The sequence below is a fragment of the Kogia breviceps genome, chromosome 1 (genome assembly GCF_026419965.1).
Source record: "Kogia breviceps isolate mKogBre1 chromosome 1, mKogBre1 haplotype 1, whole genome shotgun sequence".
In the NCBI taxonomy this organism is placed as follows: domain Eukaryota; kingdom Metazoa; phylum Chordata; class Mammalia; order Artiodactyla; family Physeteridae; genus Kogia; species Kogia breviceps.
Window position 1 is genome coordinate 67,447,897 of NC_081310.1, and position 23,861 is coordinate 67,471,757.

Consider the following 23,861-nt stretch of genomic DNA (forward strand, 5'->3'; position numbering starts at 1 on the left):
CAATCTAGTCAGAATTATAAAAATGAGTCAATAAAATATGATAATCATTTATTCAAAAAATGTTTATAGCATGCCTACTCCGTGCCAGGCATGGAGGTTACATAGGTATGTGAGCAGATGGCTCACATTTTGGTGAGCTCACATTTTGGCCCCTTTTGGTGCTTACCAAGCCCAGAAAAACTACCTGGGCCGGGAGACATGGGGAAGGAAAAATAGATCCACCCGGAGTAAATAACAGAGGAAATGAAACTGGTCTAGCTGGGGAGGGGGTCAGAGAAGGCCTCCCTAAGAAGGGGCTGTTTTAGCTAAGACCTAAAAGATGAATAAAAAGACAATCCAGGGCTTCCCTGGTGGCACAGTGGTTGAGAATCCGCCTGCCGATGCAGGAGACACGGGTTCGTGCCCTGGTCCGGGAAGATCCCACATGCCGCGGAGCAACTAAGCCCGTGAGCCATGGCCGCTAGGCCTGCGCGTCCGGAGCCTGTGCTCCGCAACGGGAGAGGCCACAACAGTGAGAGGCCCGCATACCGCAAAAAAAAAAAAAAAAAAAAAAAAAAGACAATCCAATATTATACCATTATAAAAATCCTGAGAAAATATTTTTTATTGACGTGGGGGAAATGCTTATAAGGTAACATTAAGTGTATAAAATAGGATATAAAAACCATAGATGCACTCAACTATGTAAAAATAATTATCTATCTAACATCTATCTATCTATCTATCATCTATCTATGTGGGAAAATTTTCTGGAATGCCAGAAATTTCACAGTAGTTATCTGCAGATGGCAGAATTACTGGTTATTTTGTCATCTTTATTCTTTTCTATATTTCTCAAATTTTAAACAATAAACATGGATTGCTTCTATGCTTGGAAATAAATTTCAAATATCAAACACAACACAGCCTCCAAGGCTCTGCCCCATGACCTCTGGGTAGAGGGCTTCTTCAGAAAGTATCCTGGCCATTCCCTTGCTTCCAGGCAGCACTCCTAAAGCACTTGGAGGCTTCCTAGATGCCATTCCAATGTCAGCTGGGAGAAGCTTTCACCACTGATACTAATCTGGATTGCCCAGAGTGTTCTTTAGCATAACCTACCTGAAGGCTATCCCTAGTTCAAACAAAGAAATTACCTTTTTAATCACAAAGTTGACATCCTTCCATCACTTTCCCCCTCTAAGCCCACCACTAATTTGCTGACTTAACCTGTGGAGGCTGACATTTCTCTGTTCTATTCCTTGCAGGTAAGCCTTTTACATCAAAGGCTGGGGAGCAAGAGTCAGAATTAGGAGGAGAAAAGAGCCTGTGGCTGAGTGACCTTGAACATGCTAGAACTCTGGGCCTCTGTTTCCTCTTCTCCAAATGTGAGCGAGTTGGGCATCAGGGCTTGCTATCACTCCTCTTCTGTCTCAGCCACTCTAGGCCAATGACTAATCCATCCATACAGGAGCAGAGATGTCCTACCTCTGCTGAAAGCAGATGGCACCACTAGAGAGCAACTGTTCTGGGACCCTGAGACCACAGATGGTCACCTGCTGCAGTGCAAGCACAGGAGGCACTTTAGTTGTCCAGAAAAGCCCAGGCTAGCTGGGGGGTGGGGGGAGAGGGCTAAATTGATGCCTAAAAGCAAACATACCTTAATCTACCAGGTTTCTTTCCCAGAGCTCTGGTCCAGCAGTCTGGCCTCCCCCACACTCTGCTGTACTTCCCTGGTCAGCAGCCCAGTTGGGCAGGCCTCCAGCTGTGGACAGAGGCAGGGCTGCCAGGGGCTCAACTGCTCACTGGAGTGAAGGTGAGGAGGGAGGGAGAGGCACCAAGCATGGGCTGGAGCAGAGTGCAGAGGCCATGGCAAAAATCAGAGGGGAAAAATCACCCCCGCTGACAGCTGTGAGGAAACTGCTCCATAAATCCTATAGCTTCTCGAGGCTGATTCAAAACACATATGGGCTCACTGGTTAAAGGCATCTCTGGTAGACAGACCTGGATTCAAATCCTGTCTTGGCTCCTGATAAGATGTCTGGGAAAATTACTGAACCTTCCTGAGCTTTAGACCTCAGTGTATCTACAGACGTGTCTAGAATGGCGATAACAATAACCTCTACCAGCAAGATACTATGAGCATTAAATGAGATAAAGCATATAAAAAGATAGCACTGTGCCTAGCTCATAAGCACTAGGAGCTAAAAAACACAACACAATCTTCCCAGGATTTCAACACAGTATTGGCAGGAGTCATGGTAAGGAAGAACTATAGAAAGTTAGAGCTGAAAGGAACCTCAGAGACCTCGAATCCAGAATCCAGTCCCTTCATTTAACAGATGGTGGCAAGGGGTGTGGTGGCGAAGAGGAGGCTCAGGGATTGAATAACTTATCCAAGAAGGTTGCACAGCTAGTTCGTAACAGCAAGGTTCAAACTCAGGTATTTCTGACTCCCAAATACCCATCACCCCTTCACCCTACGCCAACCCATCTGGTCACAGACAGACCTTGCTCAGGTCTCCTTCCCACAGAGAGGGCTGTGGTTGTCAGGGAGTGGGACTCCTCCCCATAACAAGCCCCATGGAGTAGGTATCAAGTTGGCACAGAGTGCCCCCAAGAAAACCCAGGGATTCCCTGGAAGTAGGAGCTGAGGGGAATGTGGTATCCATTGTCAAGCATGTGGAGGTGCCAGGCAAATAACCTGTAAACTACATGTAAATAACCACAGGTTATTGATGCATCAACAATTTAAGCTTTTTTTTTTTCTGTAACTGGATCACACTACACAATGTGAACCTTTTTTTCTCTTGGCTTTCTGCCAAGTGGAAGGAAATAAAATTTGTGGTTGACTGACCAAACCATGCCTTGCTTGGTGCAGGGCCCAGCTGACTCCTGTCACTGAATGCCCCATACATGCCTCACCAGTGCTTGGGCAGTATTGCTCCCTGGTTCCCAGGCCACATCTACCTCTGACTGGCTTGTCAGGGCAGGGAGCCAGGCACCTGGGGGCCTCTCGCAGAAAGGTGTTCTCCCAGACCCAGCAGCCTGCTGACTCCAGCTGTTCCTCCAGTGGGGGGACCTGGAGTGACCCGTCACCTCAGCCCAGCCTCCAGGATCCCAGCTTTGGAAGCTAGGCCCAGCAGCCTTTCTCTAACTCAGGAGAAAGACTCCTCCCTCAGGCACTACTGGGCTGTGGCTCTGAAGGAGCCACCTGAGCTGATAAGGGCAGCTGTGGTCAGACCTGAGGTAGAATGCTGGGAAGGTACAGGCCTCAGCACGATGGTTAGAGGTTAGACCCCTGGAAGGCATGCCTGAGGCTCAACCGTGTGAGCTCTGAAAACTCATCCAATTCAATCAACATTTACTGAGTGTCTGCTATGTGGCAGACACTATGCTAGGTATCCTGGAGAATTTGTAGAAACGAACAAAATGTGGCCACTATCCAGGTCACTGCACTTGAGGCATGACAATCTAGCAAGGGAGAAAAACATGTATAAATATAACTTAACAGCACTTTGACACCTCCCTGGAAATGTGGTGTGTCTTGTGTGCCCATGTGTGCGTGCATGTGTATAAGGGCATATGTGTTGTTATGTAAGAGCATCAGTGTGGGGAGGTGCGGGCGCAGGGCTTGCCTATTCAGACCCACTTTGAGCCATATGTTAACAATGATAATAAAACTACAAAATAAACCTACCACTTATGGCTTGCATATAACGCCAGGTGCATTATACAGTACCACGTGCTTTATATGTAGGAGTTTATTATATTCTTCCAATCATCCTAGGAAGAAGGTACTATTACTAATGTCTCCTTTTATTGACGTGGAAGTTAAAACTGAAGGAGGTTAATAAGTGACTTTCTCAAGGTCATACAGCTAGGAATTCATAGCAAGGATCTGAACCCAGACCTGTATTCTTAGCCTCTGTGCATACCTCTGCCTTGGCCCTCCAATGATAGCTCCTAAAGACCCCCAGCCCTTCAAGGCTGGAGCAAGGAGCAACAGAAGCTGTCTTCTGGAAGAATGAGCCTGCAGTTCTGCCAGCACAGCCATCCCCATCCCCACAGGACAAGGAGGGCACATTCTGTGGGCCCCTAACCTCTGTTACATCACGACCAGGCCTTTGGTTTGCCTTGGCACCCACCCAGTAGACCAGATTTCTTAAGCAGCCTTCCTATATTCACATGTCTGCATGACTTTCCTAATGTGGCTACACTTTGTTATAATCACTAGGCTAAGTGACCCAGCCCACTCTAATGGGTTGAAATTGGGTTCATTGGTATAGCTCAGCCACAATCTGGGGCTAATGGCAGCATGAAGGCCCCTCAGCGGCTGAGCTTACAGGGTTTCCGGGCTGCCTTCCCTGTCTTCGCTTCTCTCCTGAGCAGCAGTCTTCACCTCACCTTCCCTGGGAAACTTGGAGGTTGTGAAGAAGGTAAACAGGGCAGAAACACTGCCATCAGGGGGCTGGGACACTGGGGGAATCAGGAAGGAAGGGGAGCAGTGGAATCAAGGCTCTGCTCCCAATCAGCTTCAGGAGGTTCTCTGGATCTGTTTCCCCTTTACCAGCTCCTACTTCACCTCCCTTATAGGATCACGAAGAAAAGAGGAAAAACATGGTGCATTATAAAATCTCTAAAAAATTAAATGTGTACAAATGTAATGCAAACAGGAGAAACATGGGTGCCTAGGCCTGCCTGGGCAAGTTGTCAGGTGAGGCCAGAGGCTCCATGTCCCAGGTGTGGAAGCTACTCCAGGGACAGCAGGTGCCGAAGACGTCTAGAAGTCTGCAGTAGAAAGGGAATCTACTGGTGAGAAGATTTAAAGAGGGGGCAAGCACGCCTCACAAGAATGTCCCAGTGAGGCCAGCACTGGCAGTGTGCCCAGGCATTTGCTGGCACTTGGTGGCCCAGGCACTGCCTGGTGACAAGATTATGGCCTGGCAGACCCAGGGAAAGAGCCCCAATGTGGACTGGACACCTGCATGACAGGACTGCCACTGTTAGGTCACCCACCCTGGTGCTGCCTGGACATAGCATAAGCACCTCTGCTGTGACCGGAAACACAACATGGTTTTGCAACACAACAGGAACCTTAAGAGCCTGCCTCCTCCTGCCTGCAGCAGAGATCCCATAAGTGGGAGTTGGGCAGAGGTAATCAGACTGTCTGGGTTCAACAGGACAGCCCTGGGTCATGGAGCTGGCTAGCACAAGGGTATCTGCAGAACAAGAAAGAGTATCCTCAGGAAGATTTCCCAGGTCTGGTTAGAGAAGCAGCACTCCTGTCCGTGGTGTGACACCCTAGCAATCTGCTCTACTCCTTCCACTTCCCTCGAACTGGTGGAGATCAGCTCATTCCCAACCAGGGCTCACTGTCCACCCTGCCCCTGCCCCCCCGCCCTCCCTCCCCTCACCTCCGCCCAGGCCGGGCTGAACAGGCAGCCTCACGTTCCCTGGCCAGGTCAGGAGAACAGCAGAGCTTCAGCTCTGGGGTCCTGAGCACTGCCAGGTTCACATTCCTCCAGCCACCCAGCCCTCTCCTGCTTCAACTTCAGTTCAGCCTGATTGATACTGCAGGGCGGAGGAGAGGAAGGCAGAGTGAGGGCTGGGGCACAATGGCCCAGAGAATATCCAGCCTACTTGGGGTCTTATGCTCTACCTTTTATCCTCTCTAGATGGCCCTCAAGCCACCCAGCATGGGGCACAGCAGGTACCTTCAACTGCTCTGGACTCACCTGAGCGGGATCTTGACACGGAGGTAGCGGTCGACAGCAATTGCCAGCAGGGCCAAGATGGAGCTCTGAGTGAGGATGAGGACAGGGCAGGCGACCACGAGGCAGGTGTGGAAGTAGGTCTGTGGCCCAACGTTGATGAGGATGGCAAGGGGAATGACCAGAGCACCCACTGCCACATCAGCCACTGCCAGTGACGCGATGAAGCAGAAGGTGGCATCCCGCAGTGACTGGTTCACCTTCACTGCCCAGATCACCAGCACGTTCCCAGGTATGGAGACCAGGGCGATGAGCACCTCGATGCCAATATACGCGGCCTGGAAGGCCGAGATGGAGGGCGGCATGGCGGGCACAGGCTGGGCACATCAGCAGACGGGCACCAAGGGGCAGGAGGCAAGCACCTGTGGTCACGGAAGCCTGGGGTGGGAAGGCCTGCAGGCAGGGGAGGGGACCCCAGGTAGCTCTGGAAGTCCAGCTGCCCTTTGGAGATGTGCCCCACTTGGCACATCTAGTGCCTGCCCAAACTGGTGGGGTACCCTAACCCTTTCTCTGCCGAATCTTTGTCCCCTCCCCTTATCAATCCCAGAGGATCCATTCGACAACATAAAATAGCAGCACTCACTCCTCCACTGGCTTTTTTATCAGGTGTGAGGCAGTTCCCAGCACACACTCACCCCACAGGGGTCCGCTGTGCCTGGCTCTGCCTACCCATGCCCACAGAACAGGATGCAGGGAGCTCACCATCCCGTCTGCTGGTGGCCAGGGAGTCCCAGAGGCTGTGCCCAAAGTTCCGGGCACCTGGTGCCGCTCAGGGCTTGAGGCCGCGCCAGGCAGGGCTGGGCTCTCAGCCCCGCGCGCAGCAGCTCACAGTCCTCCTGGCTCCCGCCGCAGAGCTCCTAGCCGGGCCTTTCAGGCAATCACATGGTGCGGCAAAGGCTCAGCCCGGACGCTTTTAAAGAGGTAGCGCCCCTGTTTCGCACCTGGGACTGGTCTGGCAGACGTGGGTCTGGAGGACTGAGCCCAGCACCAAGCCAGGGTGCGAGGTCCCCTTTCCCCAGCTTGCAGCGCACACATGCCCTGCGCCCACCCACCAGAGGCACTGCTGGCTCCTGCTTCCTAGCAGTTCCCGGTCCCGGTCTGGCTCTGCCAGGGACCCTCGCACACACCCTGCCCCAAGGGGGCATTCTAGTCGCCTCTTTCAACCCTTTCCTGCATCCCCACTGGGGATGACCCGGAGGCGAACTGAGGTACAGACTTACCCAAGGTGCCCAAAGCTGGCAGAGCTCCTAGCCACCTGAACGGTTCTGTCCAAGCGCCCTCCCAGCTCCACGCCTTGGGCAGCCTCTTGCTCCAGGGATGCCTGAAGAATCCAGGGCCAGCCTGTCAGGTCCAGAGGGATGGCAGCTGTCTGGGACTCGACTCGGGCCCCCGGCGCCTCCGTCGCCCACGGCGCCGGAGCTGAGTGGCAGTCAGGCTCCGCACAACCGGAGGGGGTGGGGGCGGTGGCGGCACCGCGGGGCCCCTCCCTCCGGCCCTCTGTCTCCTCCCCCATCCCCTCCTCTAAACAAAGGCAGTGATTCTGGGTGAGAAAAGCTGGGAAATGTGAGCTTGTTGTAGGGTTTGATGTGTGAATCCTGTCTCAAGAGTGGACAGAGGTGCAGCCTCCCTGTATTCACTCTCCCTCCCTCCTCACATGTGGGGTGTCAGCGATCCCTCCACTGGTCACAGCAAGGCAACTCACCTGCAAGACTCCAGGATGCCCCCCTTCTTCATTTCCCCCAACTGTCAGTTGGAAGTTCTGGCACACTCCTGGACCCCTCAATCCTGAAACCCTGCTTTCCCATGAAATCAGCCCCTGCACATTCCAGCACACATTGCTTTGCAGGCTCTATCCTGAGTAGTTACGTTCCTTTCTCCTCTATCTAGTAATTTCCTTTTTACAGAAGAGGGCACTGAGGCTCAGAGGAGTGACCTAGCTTCACAAGGTCATCTACATCAGTGTCACCTCCTCGTGTGCCCCTTTTCTTTCCTCCTTCTCCCTCTTCATAGCACAGTACCTAAGCCATAGGTATCCAGTCCAATTTCCACATGTTATTGATGAAAAAGCAGACCCAGGGAGGGAAGGGACTTTCATAAGTTCTCACAGCAAATCCTAACAGAACCAGAGTAAGAAACCATGCTCCTGATTCCCAGCACAGGGCTCTCCACCACTGTGCTCCATCCTGATCCCACTCTGGGCTGTCTCCTGCCACAGTTTCAGTTTAGGTGGGCCACTGGTATTGCCTAAGGACCACCCCACAGCAGATGCTCACTCAGATCAGGTGCCTTACAAAGATCCCGACTTGAGAAATCCTTGTTCATGGATATTGGGAAAGAGCTCTATGAGGGCGAACAGGGTCAGGCTGGGAGACCCTAGTGCCATCTGGCCACACCCCAGTCACTGAGGTCACTGCATTCTTGTTGGGTTTCAGGATGTCAAGAGAGGAGTTCTGCTGAGAGGAGGGTGCCAACTAAAACTGCCACTTGTCATCTGCCTCTACAAGGGTTAGGTCACTAGCCATGGCAGTCACTGATCTTCAGCACAGGAGCTCAGGGCAGAGATCAGGAACGAGGCACTCTAATGAGTTTTAGATTGTAATACTTGAATCATGACTAAGTGTTAAAATGAAACTATGAGATCTCTGGTTGTATCTGTCTATATGTCTATGTTGGCATATATGTCTTTACCTTTGGATGGTATTAGCTCTACTTAGTTGGCTTAAAGGAAATTAAGTGCTTATATACATTTCTCAGAAAGGAAACTTGCCAGAATGAATTTTGTGTTCATGTGAACTGGGAAATATTCAGTATTAAAATAATACCTGGTAGTAAATTTAAAGTTTGTAGATTTAATTAATATAGATATGTCTTTAGAGTCATCAACATTAAGTGTAATACTTCTATTGTATCAATACCTAGATTTCACAGAAGTCAAATAAGATCTTATTACATCCGTTGCAAACTTGTCAGCAAGAAAAATAACTTGGTATGATGAAATTTTTATAAGTAAATTAAATGTAAGTGAGATAAGAGCTTTTGGGTGAACTCTTTAGGAGTAATTATATTTTAAGCATGTCTACTTAAAAATAATCTCTCCTTTGGGCTTCCCTGGTGGCGCAGTGGTTGAGAGTCCGCCTGCCGATGCAGGGGATACGGGTTCGTGCCCCGGTCTGGGAAGATCCCACATGCCGTGGAGCGGCTGGGCCCGTGAGCCATGGCCGCTGAGCCTGCGCGTCTGGACCCTGTGCTCCACAACGGGAGAGACCACAACAGTGGGAGCCCCATGTACCACAAAAAAAAAAAAAAAAAAAAAAAAATCTCTCCAGATATTTGGTAACTTAAAAGTTTAGAGTTGTGCTAAGTTAAGTTAAATGATAGAAGTTTATTGAATAGCTAAGTCATTCCAAAATAAAATAAGGTACTGAAACATTAATTACTGAACATTGGCTTCAGAAACTAAAGGTATTGAAGATTATTAATAAATGTATTTGGTGCCACACTGAGACATTTTCTATAAAAAGAGCACATTTATTTAGAAGTTATTATTGGTATTTATGTTTTCCAATCTACAGTATGCTAATGTAGAAGACAGCTCCCAATTGCTTACTTTTTCATCCTCACTAGAAATTAAGGTGTTTAAGAGTTGAGGATTCTAATTTAAATATGTCATTAAAGCTACTTGAAATAATAAAGGAAACATTTCAATATGCAGCAAGAAAGTAGGATGTGTATTTTCAATAAAGGAAGGTATGAGGAATGGAATTGCATTTCACTAAGGGAAAAGTAATTTTGTCCTAGAGCTGATTGTTGCCAGATGGAGAAAATAAGGGACAAACTATTCTGGGTAGCAGAAAGTGATGGAAGGTTTGTGGGAAAGGAACCTTGAGAAGAGTTTTGTGCATGGTCAGGATTGGCTAAATTTAGAATAACTTTAATGGAGTAAATAAATTTTAAAAGTAAGCTGGTGCAAAACTTGCATTTGGTTTTTCTCTCTGTAAAGAGGACAAAGTTTTCTTAAAATGTCGATCTGCTTTTGATAACAGATTTTAAGTTTCTTTACCTTTTCATTGATTTGTTCTGTATTTGTCTGTGAAATCTTTTATTGTCACTTTGGTTAAGTGAATAAGAATTATTTCACAATGACCTATGATCCTATTTGACCAAGTGTTTTAAAACCTTTTTGTTATTTTTTGACAAACTTCCCAAACCAAATTCTAATGAAGTTTCTTTGACCTCTAGTAACTTTGGGATGCTTTAAGGGGCCCTAAAACATCCCAGAGAAAGATATTAAACTAATTAGTTTCATTTGGTATGTTAATTACATGGGAAGAATTGTCAAATGGATAATAAATCTTCTTAGGTTATATTGTATGGGTAAATGTTTTTAATCTAGATATTCTAGAAATTATATGGAATTTCTAAAACTATGGTATGTCCTGGTAAAATGTTATCAGTCATACTTCTAGTTATCATCTTAAAATGTTGTATATCACAGCAGTAACCAAGTTTCTTTGTCAATGACATTGTAATCAGGTCTTTAACTGTGCCTTCTTAAGTCTTTGTCATTCATAGACAGTTACTGTTTTACACTTATGCCTGCAAAAATGCTTCCTCTTCAAGAAGACTCATAGCAAGAACTTTCTGACAAGTTACAACAAAGCCAAATGTTAAAAAAGCCTGTATGACCAATTATATGAGTCATTAGACCAAGTTTATTGAAACCAGACTAATTTTGCAAACAAATTAGTCAACTTGGCTGTATTTGGTAGAAATGAAGGTAATTTTAGAGAGAAAAAGATTATATTTCAGTGGATTTTAAATTCTAAATTTGTTAATTGAGGTCTGTATTCACTGCCTAAGACTCACTTCATACATAGCTCTTTGCTGTTATGTTATATTATTGTAAAGTTTAATTGAATTATTAAAAAACACTCTAAGTTTGTTTCTGAAGCTTATCTCAGTAATCCATCTTTGGATGAAGATCAGATGTCCCATGACCTGAAACCAGGGGAGTATACATATCAGAAAAGACATAATTTAAAAGACAGTCTCCAACCTAGATGGAAAGACCCTTATCAGGTACTCTTAAGTAGCTCATGTACAGCAAAACTGAAGAGAATGACTCTTGGATTAGTACATCCTCTTAGAAAGGGCTCCTGCACTGAACCAGCCTATAGAGAGGACTTCAGACCTTAAAATCACCTTAAAACAATGCTCAAGCAGAGAAGAAACTACCAGACTAGGATAAGAGGAAGACAACATCTGAAGTAGAGAGCTGATCCAAGATGCTGGACCAGGCCTCTATACCAATTACTTTGATAATTGCTCACAACTTTGCTTATGAACCAACTATATATCACAATCTTATGCAGAGTTAAAGTTCATCCAATTGTTAGGGTTATGGTCAATTACCTATATCCAGTATTTCTGGGTTACATTGGTGGATTTCTCCACTCCAAGACTCTAACTGGAAGGCCCTTAGAGAATTATTCTAGAAGAAAGAAACTATAGCTCTGTTCAGGTCATTACTGATCTGGTATTACTAGGTGAGATCCCCTCACCTGGCCATTTAATAATACCTGCTCTGACTCTGACCATAAATATGAATTTTCTTCTAAAGATACTCAAGTTCAGTCAGAGCAACAATTAAAATTTCAGCCAAGGAATATAACCTCCCTCAGTTGTGGGATGGATTTATATGGCTATCACCAGGCTATAATCGTTTAAGTGTAAGGTCTCCCTTAAGTTGGGAACCATATTAAAGATAACCAGCATAATAACACTAGGAAATTGGTTTGGGTGCTTTATGAATAAAACCAATATATAATTTCCCTTAAAGATAAGGATAGGTACAGAATTGACTGAGATGACTGGGGATATACTGGGGTGCACCTAATGGAAGTTCTTGGAATTTGTATTTTGCCTGATTTACAAAATTGTTGTTTCTTGTATTACCAAATGATGACTAAGCCTCTGATAAAATGATGACTAGGTGACTTGAAGCAGTTGACCAATTACATAGTTCTATATGAACAATTGTAATAGTGTAACTCTAAATATGGAAAAAAGCAACAATAAGGAATCATTTCCTGGACCTTAACAAAGACTAGTAAGACAGGTGGTCCAGAGACGTTTGGCTACCATTAATAAGGTCTAGTCCAGTAATAGCACATTGAAAGTAGCAGGATACAAAATTAATGCACAGAAATCTCTTGCATTCCTATACACTAATGATGAAAAATCTGAAAGAGAAATTAAGGAAACACTGCCATTTACCACTGCAACAAAAAGAATAAAATACCTAGGAATAAACCTACCTAAGGAGACAAAAGACCTGTATGCAGAAAACTATAAAACACTGATGAAAGAAATTAAAGATGATATAAACAGATGGAGACATATACCATGTTCTTGGATTGGAAGAATCAACATTGTGAAAATGACTCTACTACCCAAAGCAATCTACAGATTCAATGCAATCCCTATCAAACTACCACTGGCATTTTTCACAGAACTAGAACAAAAAATTTCACAATTTGCATGGAAACACAAAAGATCCCAAACAGCCAAAGCAATCTTGAGAAAGAAAAACAGAGCTGGAGGAATCAGGCTTCCTGATGGACTTCAGACTATACTACAAAGCTACAGTAATCAAAACAGTATGGTACTGGCAAAAAACAGAAACATAGATCAATGGAACAGGACAGAAAGCTCAGAGATAAACCCACACACATATGGTCACCTTATTTTTGATAAAGGAGGCAAGAATATACAAAGGAGAAAAGATAGTCTCTTCAATAAGTGGCACTGGGAAACTGGACAGCTACATGTAAAAGAATGAAATTAGAATACTCCCTAACACCATACACAAAATTAAATTCAAAATGGATTAGAGACCTAAATGTAAGGTAGACACTATAAAACTCTTAGAGGAAAACATAGGCAGAACAGTCTATGACATAAATCACAGAAAGATCCTTTTTGACCCACCACCTAGAGAAATGGAAATAAAAACAAAAATAAACAAATAGGACCTAATGAAACTTAAAAGCTTTTGCACAACAAAGGAAACCATAAACAAGATGAAAAGACAACCCTCAGAATGGGAGAAAATATTTGCAAATGTAGCAAATGACAAAGTATTAACCTCCAAACTTTATAAGCAGCTCAATATCAAAAAAACAAACAACGCAATCCAAAAATAGGCAGAAGATCTAAATAGACAGTTCTCCACAGAAGACATACAGATTGCCAACAAACACATGAAAGAATGGTCAACATCATTAATCATTAGAGAAATGCAAATCCAAACTACAATGAGGACTTCTCTGGTGGTGCAGTGGTTGAGAATCTGCCTCCTAATGCAGGGGACATGTGTTCGAGCCCTGGTCTGTGAGGATCCCACATGCCACAGAGCAACTAGGCCCGTGAGCCACAACTACTGAGCCTGCGCATCTGGAGCCTGTGCTCCACAACAAGAGAGGCCACGATAATGAGAGGCCCATGCACCACGATGAAGAGTGGCCCCCGCTTGCCACAACTAGAGAAAGCCCTTGCACAGAAATGAAGACCCAACACAGCAAAAAAATAAATTTAATAAATTAATAAACTCCTACCTCCAACATCTTAAAAAAAAAACTACAATGAGATATCACCTCACACCAGTCAGAATGGCCATCATCAAAAAATCTACAAACAATAAATGCTGGAGAGGGTGTGGAGAAAAGAGAACCCTCCTGCACTGTTGGTGGGAATGTAAATTGAAACAGCCACTATGGAGAACAGTATGGAGGTTCTTAAAAAACTAAAAATAGAACTACCATATGACCCAGCAATCCCACTACTGGGCATATACCCTGAGAAAACCATAATCCAAAAAGAGTCATGTACCACAAAGTTCATTGCAGCTCTATTTACAATAGCCAGCAAATGGAAGCAACCTAAGTGTCCATTGACAGATGAATGGATAAAGAGGATGTGGCACATATATACAATGGAATATTAGCCATAAAAAGAAACGAAATTGAGTTATATGTAGTGAGGTGGATGGACCTAGAGTCTGTCATACAGAGAGAAGTAAGTCAGAAAGAGAAAAACAAATACCATAAGCTAACACATGTATACGGGATCTAAAAAAAAAATGGTCATGAAGAACCTAGGGGCAGGATGGGAATAAAGATGCAGGCCTACTAGAGAATGGACTTGAGGACATGGGGAGAGGGTAGGGTAAGCTGTGACAAAGTGAGAGAGTGGCATGTACATATATACACTACCAAATGTAAAACTGATAGCTAGTGGGAAGCAGCTGCATGGCACAGGAAGAGCAGCTCAGTGCTTTGTGACCACCTAAAGGGGTGGGATAGGGAGCGTGGGAGGGAGGGAGACTCAAGAGGGAAGAGATATGGGGATATATGTTTATGTATAGCTGATTCATTTAGTTATAAAGCAGAAACTAATACACCATTGTAAAGCAATTATACTCCAATAAAGATGTAAGGAAAAAAAAATAGCACATTGAGTGGCCTATCAACGAAATCCCCACCTGACCTAGGAATGAGCATTCCTAGCACCATGGAACAAAATGGTCAAAAAATGCCTCCCAAACTATGGTTGAATTTAAGACCATGAGGGGTCCCTGCCAGCTAAAAATTGTCATTTGCCATCTGCGTCTACAAAAATTAGGTCACTAGTCACTGCAGTCACTGACCTTCACCCAGGAGTTCAGGGCAGAGATCAAGAATGAGGAACTCTGTGTTCTGGGAAAAACTGGAAGAATAGGTCTTTAGATAGTTATTTTCAGGAGAATATTGTATGAGCCCAATGTCTTGTATTTTCTCATATCTAGAAAAGCACTAAAATCATTCATGGAGACATTTGCTCCTCATGACTAGCAGCAACCCTCTGCCAAAATGTGTGCTTGATTGCACATGTCTCCCTTCACCAAAATCACATATATACTGATCTCTCCTGCACTTCTTTGGGGCAGTTCCTCAGAGCTATCTGAGAAGCTGTCTCCAGGCTATGGTCCTCCTTTTGCCCCAAATCAAACTTAATGCACAGCTCTCATGTTGTGCATTTTTTTCATTCAACAAGGGTGAACACACAGCTTCTGCTGGGAGTCTGTGCTGAGTCACAGTGAGGACAGGGGTGGGGCTTGAACCTGAGGAGCTAGGAGGAAAAGGGTAAGGGTGGGTTGAATCTTCCTGGGGGAGGAGGAAGCCCAGCATGGGGAAAGCTAACTTCCATTTCTACGTTCAGGGGGAGAAAAGAATCTATGCCTCAAATAGCAAAATTGCAATCTTTCCCTAGAACCTACCTGGAGAAACTGGGACATGTCAACTCTCCTTCCCCTTTCCCCTCTACTTCCCCTACAAATTTCCTCCACACGCCCAATGGCATCCTGAAGGTCTGCTTATTCTCCATGTCATGTGAACATACAAGGCTTGTGTCCATGCCCCTGCCTCTCAGCCCTTTACTTGGCCCAAATTCTTTTTGGTTCAAGGCTTTCTCTTAATTTTCACTTAGCTTCCTAATTTTCACTCATCTAGCTGTCATAAAAACCAACAAAGACCCAGGCAGGCCTGGCTTGGGGCAAGGGGTGTATGATTGGGTCACCCTATCTAAACTTCAGCAGCAACTTCAGCTCTGGAGACAACAGAGATCCCCTGCCACACACACACACACACACACACACACACACACACACACAAACACACACACACACTCTCACCCCCAATTCTCACCTCACCATGGATTGTTGACATGTAGTAGATACATTTGCATAATACCTGTAGGTAATATGTTTGTTCCTCAGTTCTGGGTAAAATAAACCCAAACAGTTTTCCCTTCTCTCCTCCCTCCTTCCCTCCCTCCCTCCACCCCCTGCCTGTTTCCAGGGTCAGGTCTTCTGGGGGATTGGACTGGCATCTTTGAGAACAGAGCTGATTCAGTCAGAGTTCGTCCTGGAGAGCTGCTCTGGGAAAAGCACACCATATTCTCAGAGTCTTCTGGGCGGGGGAGAGGGTGGGCGTGTTAGTGGTAAACACAGTGCTCCTGGGCAGCAGGTCCCTTTGGTGCCGTGAAAAGACCACTTGATTGAGAGTCAGAAGAGCTAGAAGCTGGCTTCTAGACCATACTCTGCCACTCACTGGCTACATGGCCCCAGACAAGTTATTTTTCCTCTCCTGGCTTCAATTTATCCATCAGTCATCTCAGACAATTGACATCTATCATCCTGTCCTGCTCTGACAGCCGGTAAGTCTGTTCCAAGGTGGGAAAATGCCAAGATGGAGCCCTTGGGCACTTGACTTTTCCATCTAGAAACTTCTAAGTCCAGGCTACCGCATCTAGGACAGATTCCAGGGCTGAGGTGGGGGGAGGTTTGTGGTGGGGGAGGTAGAGAAGTGGGTCAGAGATCTATAGTGGGCAGAGGATGATGTGGAGAGGTGTAGGCAGAACAGGTGGAACAAAGGTGTCTGGAATTTACACTGAGCCAAAAACTCCAGCTTTCACAGTATGTCCAGGACACCCTGACTAGATGACCCTCCCCATGGCCAGGGTCCACTTGTGCTCTGGAGGCATGTGACCTCCATGCTTTCACCTGCCTTGAACAGCACAGCCTTGGTTTCCTCATCCATAAAATTGACCTAGGAAAACCACCCCATAGCATGGTTATGAGGGCTTAATGAGCTGACTTATGGAGAGTCTAGCACAGATATTTTATCAACAAGGCAAGGAGGCAGCACCAAGCAGGTGGAGTACGGGGGTGGAAAGAGTAAAAGAGTGAAAAATTCTGGAATCTGCTCTGTGCAGCCAGTCATGCTAAAGTCCCACAGGTACCAGGTTTGGGTGTCTTTACAGGTACCCAGTGAAAAGCTTCTATTTGGCATGTGGCTCTGGGAGCAAGATAACATCACAGAGGGTCTAAAGACCCCCAGGGCCTGGCCCTCATCCCCTCTACCCCTTTACCTCTTTGTCCTGCTTCTGTCCTCCCAAGGCCCCTGTCTCGGGTTTCTCCACTGACCCTTCACACCTACAGTCTCTGCACTGGGGGAAAGGGTGGATGGGGGAGAGGGAGGGCTGATGTGGAAGCAACTCCTGAGGGGCAGCCCTGCATGTCTTCCTTCCTTGAGTTCTCCAAACTGGGCTAGATACCCCAAGTCAGGAAGGGGCCTGCCCATGGAGGCTGAAGCTATCCCAGTCTCCCCTCAGGACACCAGCAGGGAAGGGGGGTGTCAAGGTTCAGCTCAGCTCCGGGTGGGTACATGAGGTTTTACAATTCTCCCCTTCCCAACAGCAGGAGGTTATTTTGGTCCTTGCCTTATTTTTCAGCATTGTTCTGGGCAGCATGTGTACGAGGAGAAGTAGGAAGAGGAGCAATGCTGGGAAATGACAGGCAGTTTGGAAGGAAAAGATTTCTGGATGGCAGGGAAGTCCCTGGCCTTTCCCCAGTGGGGCGAGGTATGTTTTGAGCAAGGCCAGGGGTTTGGCGAGAGCATTGGCCTCCAGCTGGGCTGATGGGTGATAGTGAGGGGTTACGCTTCTGAAAGCTTCCCAGAGGAGGCTGAGAAGACTGCAGGGGGCTGTGCACCCAAGTAAAGCTGGAAGGCCTCGGTGCCTGTCCCGGCTCCACACTTCAGCCTTCAGTGAACCCCCGCAATTCACCACATCTCTCTGAGCCTCAGTTCTCTTACCCATAAAGGAGGGACAATCACATTACCTATTTTATTTATTTGAAAGTGTTTTTCAGGTTGTAAATCACTAGGCAGATATCATGGTCTATTCTATTGGTGATGGAAAGACTTTGTAGATTTTTGAGCAGGAGATTGAAGGATCTGAAAGAGGCTTTGGAAGGATCATTCTGTGACTCTGCAGAGTGAGACGGAGGAGGGAGAGAAAAAAAGCAGGGAGACCTGTCAGAGGTAACAGCAGTCTTGGTCAAAGAAGATTAAAAGCCAAACATAAGAGGAAGCAGTGGGGACAGAGGAGATGAGCAAGAGAGATGTCACATAGGATTCCCGGGCTCCTTGGCCAGTCAAGCAGAACAGCCAGGCAAAGTTGACTCTTGGATTTCAAGCTTGAACTCCTGGGGCAATACGGATGCCTATAAGGGAGGTAGGAAGCAGCAGAGAAGGATGGGAAGTCCACTCCTGGACAGGTTGGTGGCATATGCCTATGGCGACATCCAGGCGCAGGGTCCAGTAGGCTTGTGGAAATGGCCAGGGGGACAACTGGAACTCCCTTGGATATCTGTGTCATCTCAACTGTGTTCTGGGAGAGATGAGATCACTCAGGGAGAGGATGTAGAAGAGAAGTTGGAAAGAAGCAGGGCTGTGCCCATAGCACCAGGGAGGGAGAGCAGCCAAAGTGGGGAGCAGGCTAGCAGGTATTTCAGGAAGAAGGGCCCTGGGGGGGTTCAGGGCTGGAGAGCAACTGTGAATCATACGAGGGGGAAGTGGTAAGATTTTGTGAGAAGAAGGGGGAAGAGTGGGGTAGAAGTACCGTCTCACAGGTTAACACTGGAGCAGGCAGGAAAAGGTGGGGTGTGGGTGCGGATGAGGCTTTGAAAGGGTTTGGCAGGGAAGAGAATAAAAGATGGACTGTTAGCTGCAAGAGAATGGGGTCAAAAAGAGGTTGGTTTCAGATGGGGAGAACTGAGCATGCTTACAGCCTGAGGGAGGGACGCAGTGGCATCTCTTCCTCAAGGAAGAGATGAATCAGAGGGGAGAGAGACTGAGAAGAGACCCTACTTGTCAAGATCCTAAGTTATTAATGACGGCTGCTGGGCACAGAGTTTTGGATGCTCAGAAACTTGGAAGTACTAGTGCTCCGAGCCCCTCTCCCCTGCTCCCACTGAATCTTGAGGGGAGGCTCCCAGGTCTCCAGCCCCAACCCTGTCTCTCCGAAAAGCCCCAACTCTCCCCTGCCCCCACCTACACTCGACACGAAGCCAGCAGTTTGCCCTGCCATGTTGCACATCAGTTAAAGAACCAGCCTTCTCTCGGCATCAGCTCCTCTTCATCTGGGCCCATGGCCCAGCCCCCACTCCTGACCCCAGCCCACAGGGTACTTGCTAGGAATTTCTTGGCTTCTTTGGCCCTTGATGGCAGCCAAAAGGGCACCTCTGGGCAATCCATCTGCCACCCCACCACAGGCTGGAAGACCTGGAGTTGACTACCATTAGAGCTCACACCTCCCGGCACAGCCCACCCCATCCTGGCCAGAATATTTGTGCCCAATTGTCTGGACTCCTCAAACATCACCTCTAAGGGTGCAAGGCAAGGATTCTCTGCTTCCCCTTCCCTCAGTGTGCAGAAAGAAAAATCAAGGCTAGGGAATTATGTGACTTCTGTTGGAGATTAGGCAGACTGGTATCCAGACTCCCTAATGCCTCCCTTATTCCCTCTCACTCATCAAACAGTGCTCTTGCCCCTCAAGAAAGGAATATGCCTACTACTTTCTGTATGTTCTGAGAAGAAGAAGACCATGAAGACTGGGGGAAAAAGGGAAGGAAGGACAAAAGTAGTGTTGCCAGATTAAATTCAGAACCAGTTAAAAATTTTTAACAGATTTATTGAGATACAATTTACATAACATAAAGTTCTCCCATATAAAGTATACAATTCAATGGTTTTTAGTATATTTACAGAATTGTGCAACCATTACTATAATTTAATTTTAGAACATTTTTCACTCCCCAAAAAACCTTACAGCCATTAGCAGTCATTTCCCATCCCTTCCCCACCCCTACCCAGCTCCAGGCAAATACTTTTTTTTTTTTTTTTTGGCGGTATGCAGGCCTCTCCCATTGCGGAGCACAGGCTCCGAATGCGCAGGCTCAGCGGCCATGGCTCACGGGCCCAGCCGCTCCGCGGCTTGTGGGATCTTCCCGGACCGGGGCACGAACCCGTGTCCCCTGCATCGGCAGGCGGACTCTCAACCACTGCGCCACCAGGGAAGCCCAAGGGCAAATACTAATCTACTCTGATCTCTATGGATTTTCCTGTTCTAGACATTTCATATAAATGGAACAAAACAATATGTGGTCCTTTGTTACTGGCTTCTTTCACTTAGCATAACCTTTTCAGAGTTCATCTATATTGTCCCACGTGTGAGTGTTTCATTCCTTTTTATGGCTGAATGATATTCTGTTGTGTGGATATCCCACATTTTGTTTATCCCTTCTTCGGTTGATGTATGTTTGGGTTGTTTCCACTTTCAGACTATTATGAATAATGCTACTATGAACATTCATGTACTGATACAAGTTTTTGTGTGAACCTATATTTTCATTTGTCTTGAGTGTATATAGACAGAAGTAAAAGTAGAACCATGTGCCTGACCCTTTCTCACATTTCTTTCATATCCCATTATGCTGCCTTGTTGGGAAGCTAGTGCCCTTTAACAGATTAAAGCACTGAGGCTCAGAGGGAGGCCTGAAAACACCAAATGCTAGAGCTGAAATATGAACCCAGTCTAGGGTTCCTTCCAACACAGCACAATGAGCCCCTCTCAGAAAGTCTGCAGCCCACTCAAGGGAATAAAACACAACAATTTTGAAAAGCAATATAATGTGAACATTCACCTCATCACTCTGAACTCCTAACCAAGTGTTTTGTGGACTATGTCCTGGCGTAAGGGCTTAGACTGAAGCCAGAATCTTCTTGGAAGGAGTAAGGTAGAAAGCTAGCCAGTGGAATGGCCACTTTCCTCCAGTGGGACCCCAGGAGCCTGCCAGGGAGCCCACCACACACAGGTTTTCATAGTGATTTGTCCAACTGAAGCCCTGCCCAGGAGGGATGGAGCCAGGAATCAAAGCACTAGGCACTCATCCCATCACACTGAGGAGACAACATTCCTGGCAAACAGTTCTGAGAAAAGAATGGACAGGAGACCTTTATTCTGCTTCAGCTCATTCTCTCAGCTCCAGTCTTGTCCTGGCCCTAATTCCCTGATCTTAAGCAGAACTCTTAATATTCTATTGACATCTGCCTTGCCCCTCTGCCCTGAACCTAAGACCCTTTCACCAAAGAGCACTGGGAGCAAGAAGAGACTCTGCGCTAAGTATATTTTCCTGAAGTCAGGATGCATCGAGAGGTAGGCTGTGGCCAGGGCTCCCCAGGCCCTCTGTGAGCCCACCGCAAAGTCCCAAATTTCAGGCCATGAGAACAAACAGGAGCTTGCCAGAGGTGTCCATCGATACCTAAGAGCCATCCACTCCGTCCAGCTGATCAGATGGAGTGGGAGACACAGAAGAGCTCTCCAGTTGCTGGACTTTTCTATTTCAACCACTGTCCCTGGCCCAAGGGTTGGAGGGATTCCATCTAAGGCTTAAAATCACTCCTGGTACATAGTAGAGCTCAAGAAGCATTTATTGAATGCTGAATTTTCAGAATAATATAGTACAAGACTACAACAACAAGAAGTCTAGCAATGCTTTCTTGTTTATTTAGAACTCACTTAACTCACAGCATTGCTGGTGAAGCAAGTATAATTATTTTCCCTTTTTCCAGAGCAGGAAACTGGTGCAGGGAGCTGTGTGGATATGCTCAGAGAAGGCATCCAGAGCCAGAAGAAGCCACCCAGCTCAGGGCTGTTGCCTGGGGCTCAGGGTCCCCCTACTGGCTGCCGGAAGCCTGGGTGTGGGGTGAGGATCTCGGAAGGGCCGGCTTCCACTCCCGCGGCAGAGGCTCCCTCCCTGGGCCGGCTCTGGGCTCGGTTCCTGAGGCTGGGAGGGGACTCAAGCCTAGGGGGACCATCAGATGCACTGTGAAAGGTTTCAGGTGGGATGCTCCAGGGTAGAATGGACAAGACCTGTGGGAGACAGGCAGAGCCCATGCCCCCTAACCTTTCTCGGCTTTGCCCATCTCCTCTGAAGAGCCCATAGACTGCTCTCCTGATGCCCAATCCAAAGTACTTTGTTCCCCCTTTTCTAGGCAAAGCCTTCTAAACCAGCCCAAAGCAACGGGATGGCTCCTATTTAGAGAAATCTCTAGAGAAGAGGATTTTCCAGGTTCCTTTACTTTTCACCGCACCTCATCTACCAGCTCTCAGTTCTGACAGTGAGAAAGGCTAGCTTAGACCCATCCACCTCTTGTTCCTTCTGGAAATGTGGGTCTGCTGGCTTTCCACTGGATATTTTGTTAATTCAATCCTCCTCAAGGATTGAGTTTGGTCTGTAGTGTCAAACAAATTTGGCATCAAATCTCACTTCTGTCCCTTCTTAGTGTCTGACTTTGGGCACATAACCAAGAAACCTCATTTTTCTCACTTATAACATGGGCTTAACTTTCATAATGGGCTGTTGGGAATATTCAGTGATATATCATAAAATCAATAGCACTGTGCATATAGTGTGTTCAGTAAATGTTATTAATAATTACTATTCTTTTCATAGTTCTTTTACCTTTCTTACTCTATCACTTAACTAAAGCGGAGTGGGATGTGAGGGGTACGGTAGGCAGGTAGGAGTTCTGGACAGAAAAGTGTGACGCATCCTGTCATGTGCTTGAAATGTCCCCAACCTGGTCACCTCCTTTTGCTCCTACCCTTGTCTGCAAAGGGAGGGGTGGCAGCTGCTCCCCCCGCACCTGCCCAGGCCCTGACCCAGCCAAAGGACTGGCACAGCTGCTGGAACGGTGCAAATGCCTTGGGTTTAGGGCTAGGTAGAGGACAGCTGAGGATGGGGGAAGAGGGTGAAGGGCCAGATAAGGAACACTCTTCTCTCTCATTATGTCCGCTTACCCTGCAGCTTCCTAAGCCTTTCAGGTCAGCCTGGGACCTCTGACCTCATGCCTGCTCCACCCTGGGGGTTGGACAGGAGGTGTGCCCACTCTTTCCCTCCCTTGCCCTCTGCCCTCTCATGCCTCCTCCCCCATGGCTGAACGCGCCCACCCCACCCCCATGCCCCTGCTCCCTCCCCCACCCATGTGCTGCCCAGCTGTCACTGGCCCTGAGCTGGGCACTCTGCCTGCTGGTACCACTCATGAATTGCCACTATTCACACTCTGGCTCCAGGGTCTCCACCTGTTCCTCTAGGTCTGCACAGCAGGACTGTGTGGCTCATCTGTTGTCCTCCATCCAGGACCCAGTGCAAGAGACTAAACTTAAAAATTCCCAACTTTCACCTGCCAGGACTTGGGTAGGGAGGACTGGCTGAGAGGCAGAGTCTGAGTTAGGGGCACCCTCATCTCCTGGAAGACCAGGCCTGGTTTACCCTGTCCCCGACCCACCAGCACTGTCTGAAACAGCCTGCAATGCAGTGTGAAGAAAAAGCAAGAAGCCCACTCTTCCCAAAAGGACATTTGCATATTTCATAACGTTCTCTTATTACATTTCATTTATTCGTGGCCAGGGCCTGAATCAGGGGCTGGCCAGTGTACAATGTAAACAGAAATACACACAATGGCAACATTTTAAAAATTAATTTCTTATTGGGGCTTCCCTGGTGGTGCAGTGGTTGAGAGTCCGCCTGCCGATGCAGGGTACACGGGTTCGTGCCCCGGTCTGGGAAGATTCCACATGCCACGGAGCGGCTGGGCCTGTGAGCCATGCCCGCTGAGCCTGCGTGTCCAGAGCCTGTGCTCCTCAATGGGACAGACCACAACAGTGAGAGGCCCACGTACCGCAAAAAAAAAAAAAAAAAAAAAAAAAAAAAAAAAAATTAATTTCTTATTATACAAGCAATATGTGAATACACTTTCCTTGATTGGGAAAATGAAACCATTGCAGTTCAGGCTCACATTCCCTTTGATCAGTCCTCTAAATCCAGACCATTTCCCCTAAACACAGAGGTGACCACTGTTACCAGCTTGTCTATATATTTGCATAATATATCCATAGAAAATATATAATTCTATCATGTGGGTTTGGGTTTTGCTGTTATTCTTTACATAAATTGTAAACTACAAATATTTTGTAACTAAATTCGCTAAAAAAGGTATTATCTAAGTCAGTACATATAGATTTACAACAATCTCTTTAAATGCTACATGATATTCCTAGCACAGACACATCACAGTTTATTTAGCCATCTCCCTATTGATAGACATCAGGTTCTGTCATTTTCTCCCATTATAAACATTGTGTTCTGTCACATGCTTGAGGCTTCTC

General features: G+C 46.8%; 1 protein-coding gene across 3 annotated transcripts in view; it reads right to left on the reverse strand.

Annotated features, from left to right (window-relative positions):
* ADORA1 (adenosine A1 receptor) overlaps positions 1-7,249 on the reverse strand; it is a 35,327-nt gene extending 28,078 nt beyond the window's left edge. Inside the window, exons 1-2 of one of the 3 annotated variants that reach the window (XM_059038415.2) lie at positions 6,971-7,249; positions 5,715-6,112 (exon numbers count right to left, since the gene is read on the reverse strand). In XM_059038415.2, the coding sequence (XP_058894398.1) occupies positions 5,715-6,055 (341 nt within the window). In that variant the 5' untranslated portion in view covers positions 6,056-6,112; positions 6,971-7,249. Of the gene's footprint in view, positions 1-5,714; positions 6,623-6,970 lie in introns of those variants that run through there. The other 2 variants (XM_067033605.1, XM_059038413.2) reach the window with 2 other exon arrangements.
* Positions 7,250-23,861: the final 16,612 nt, after the last annotated feature.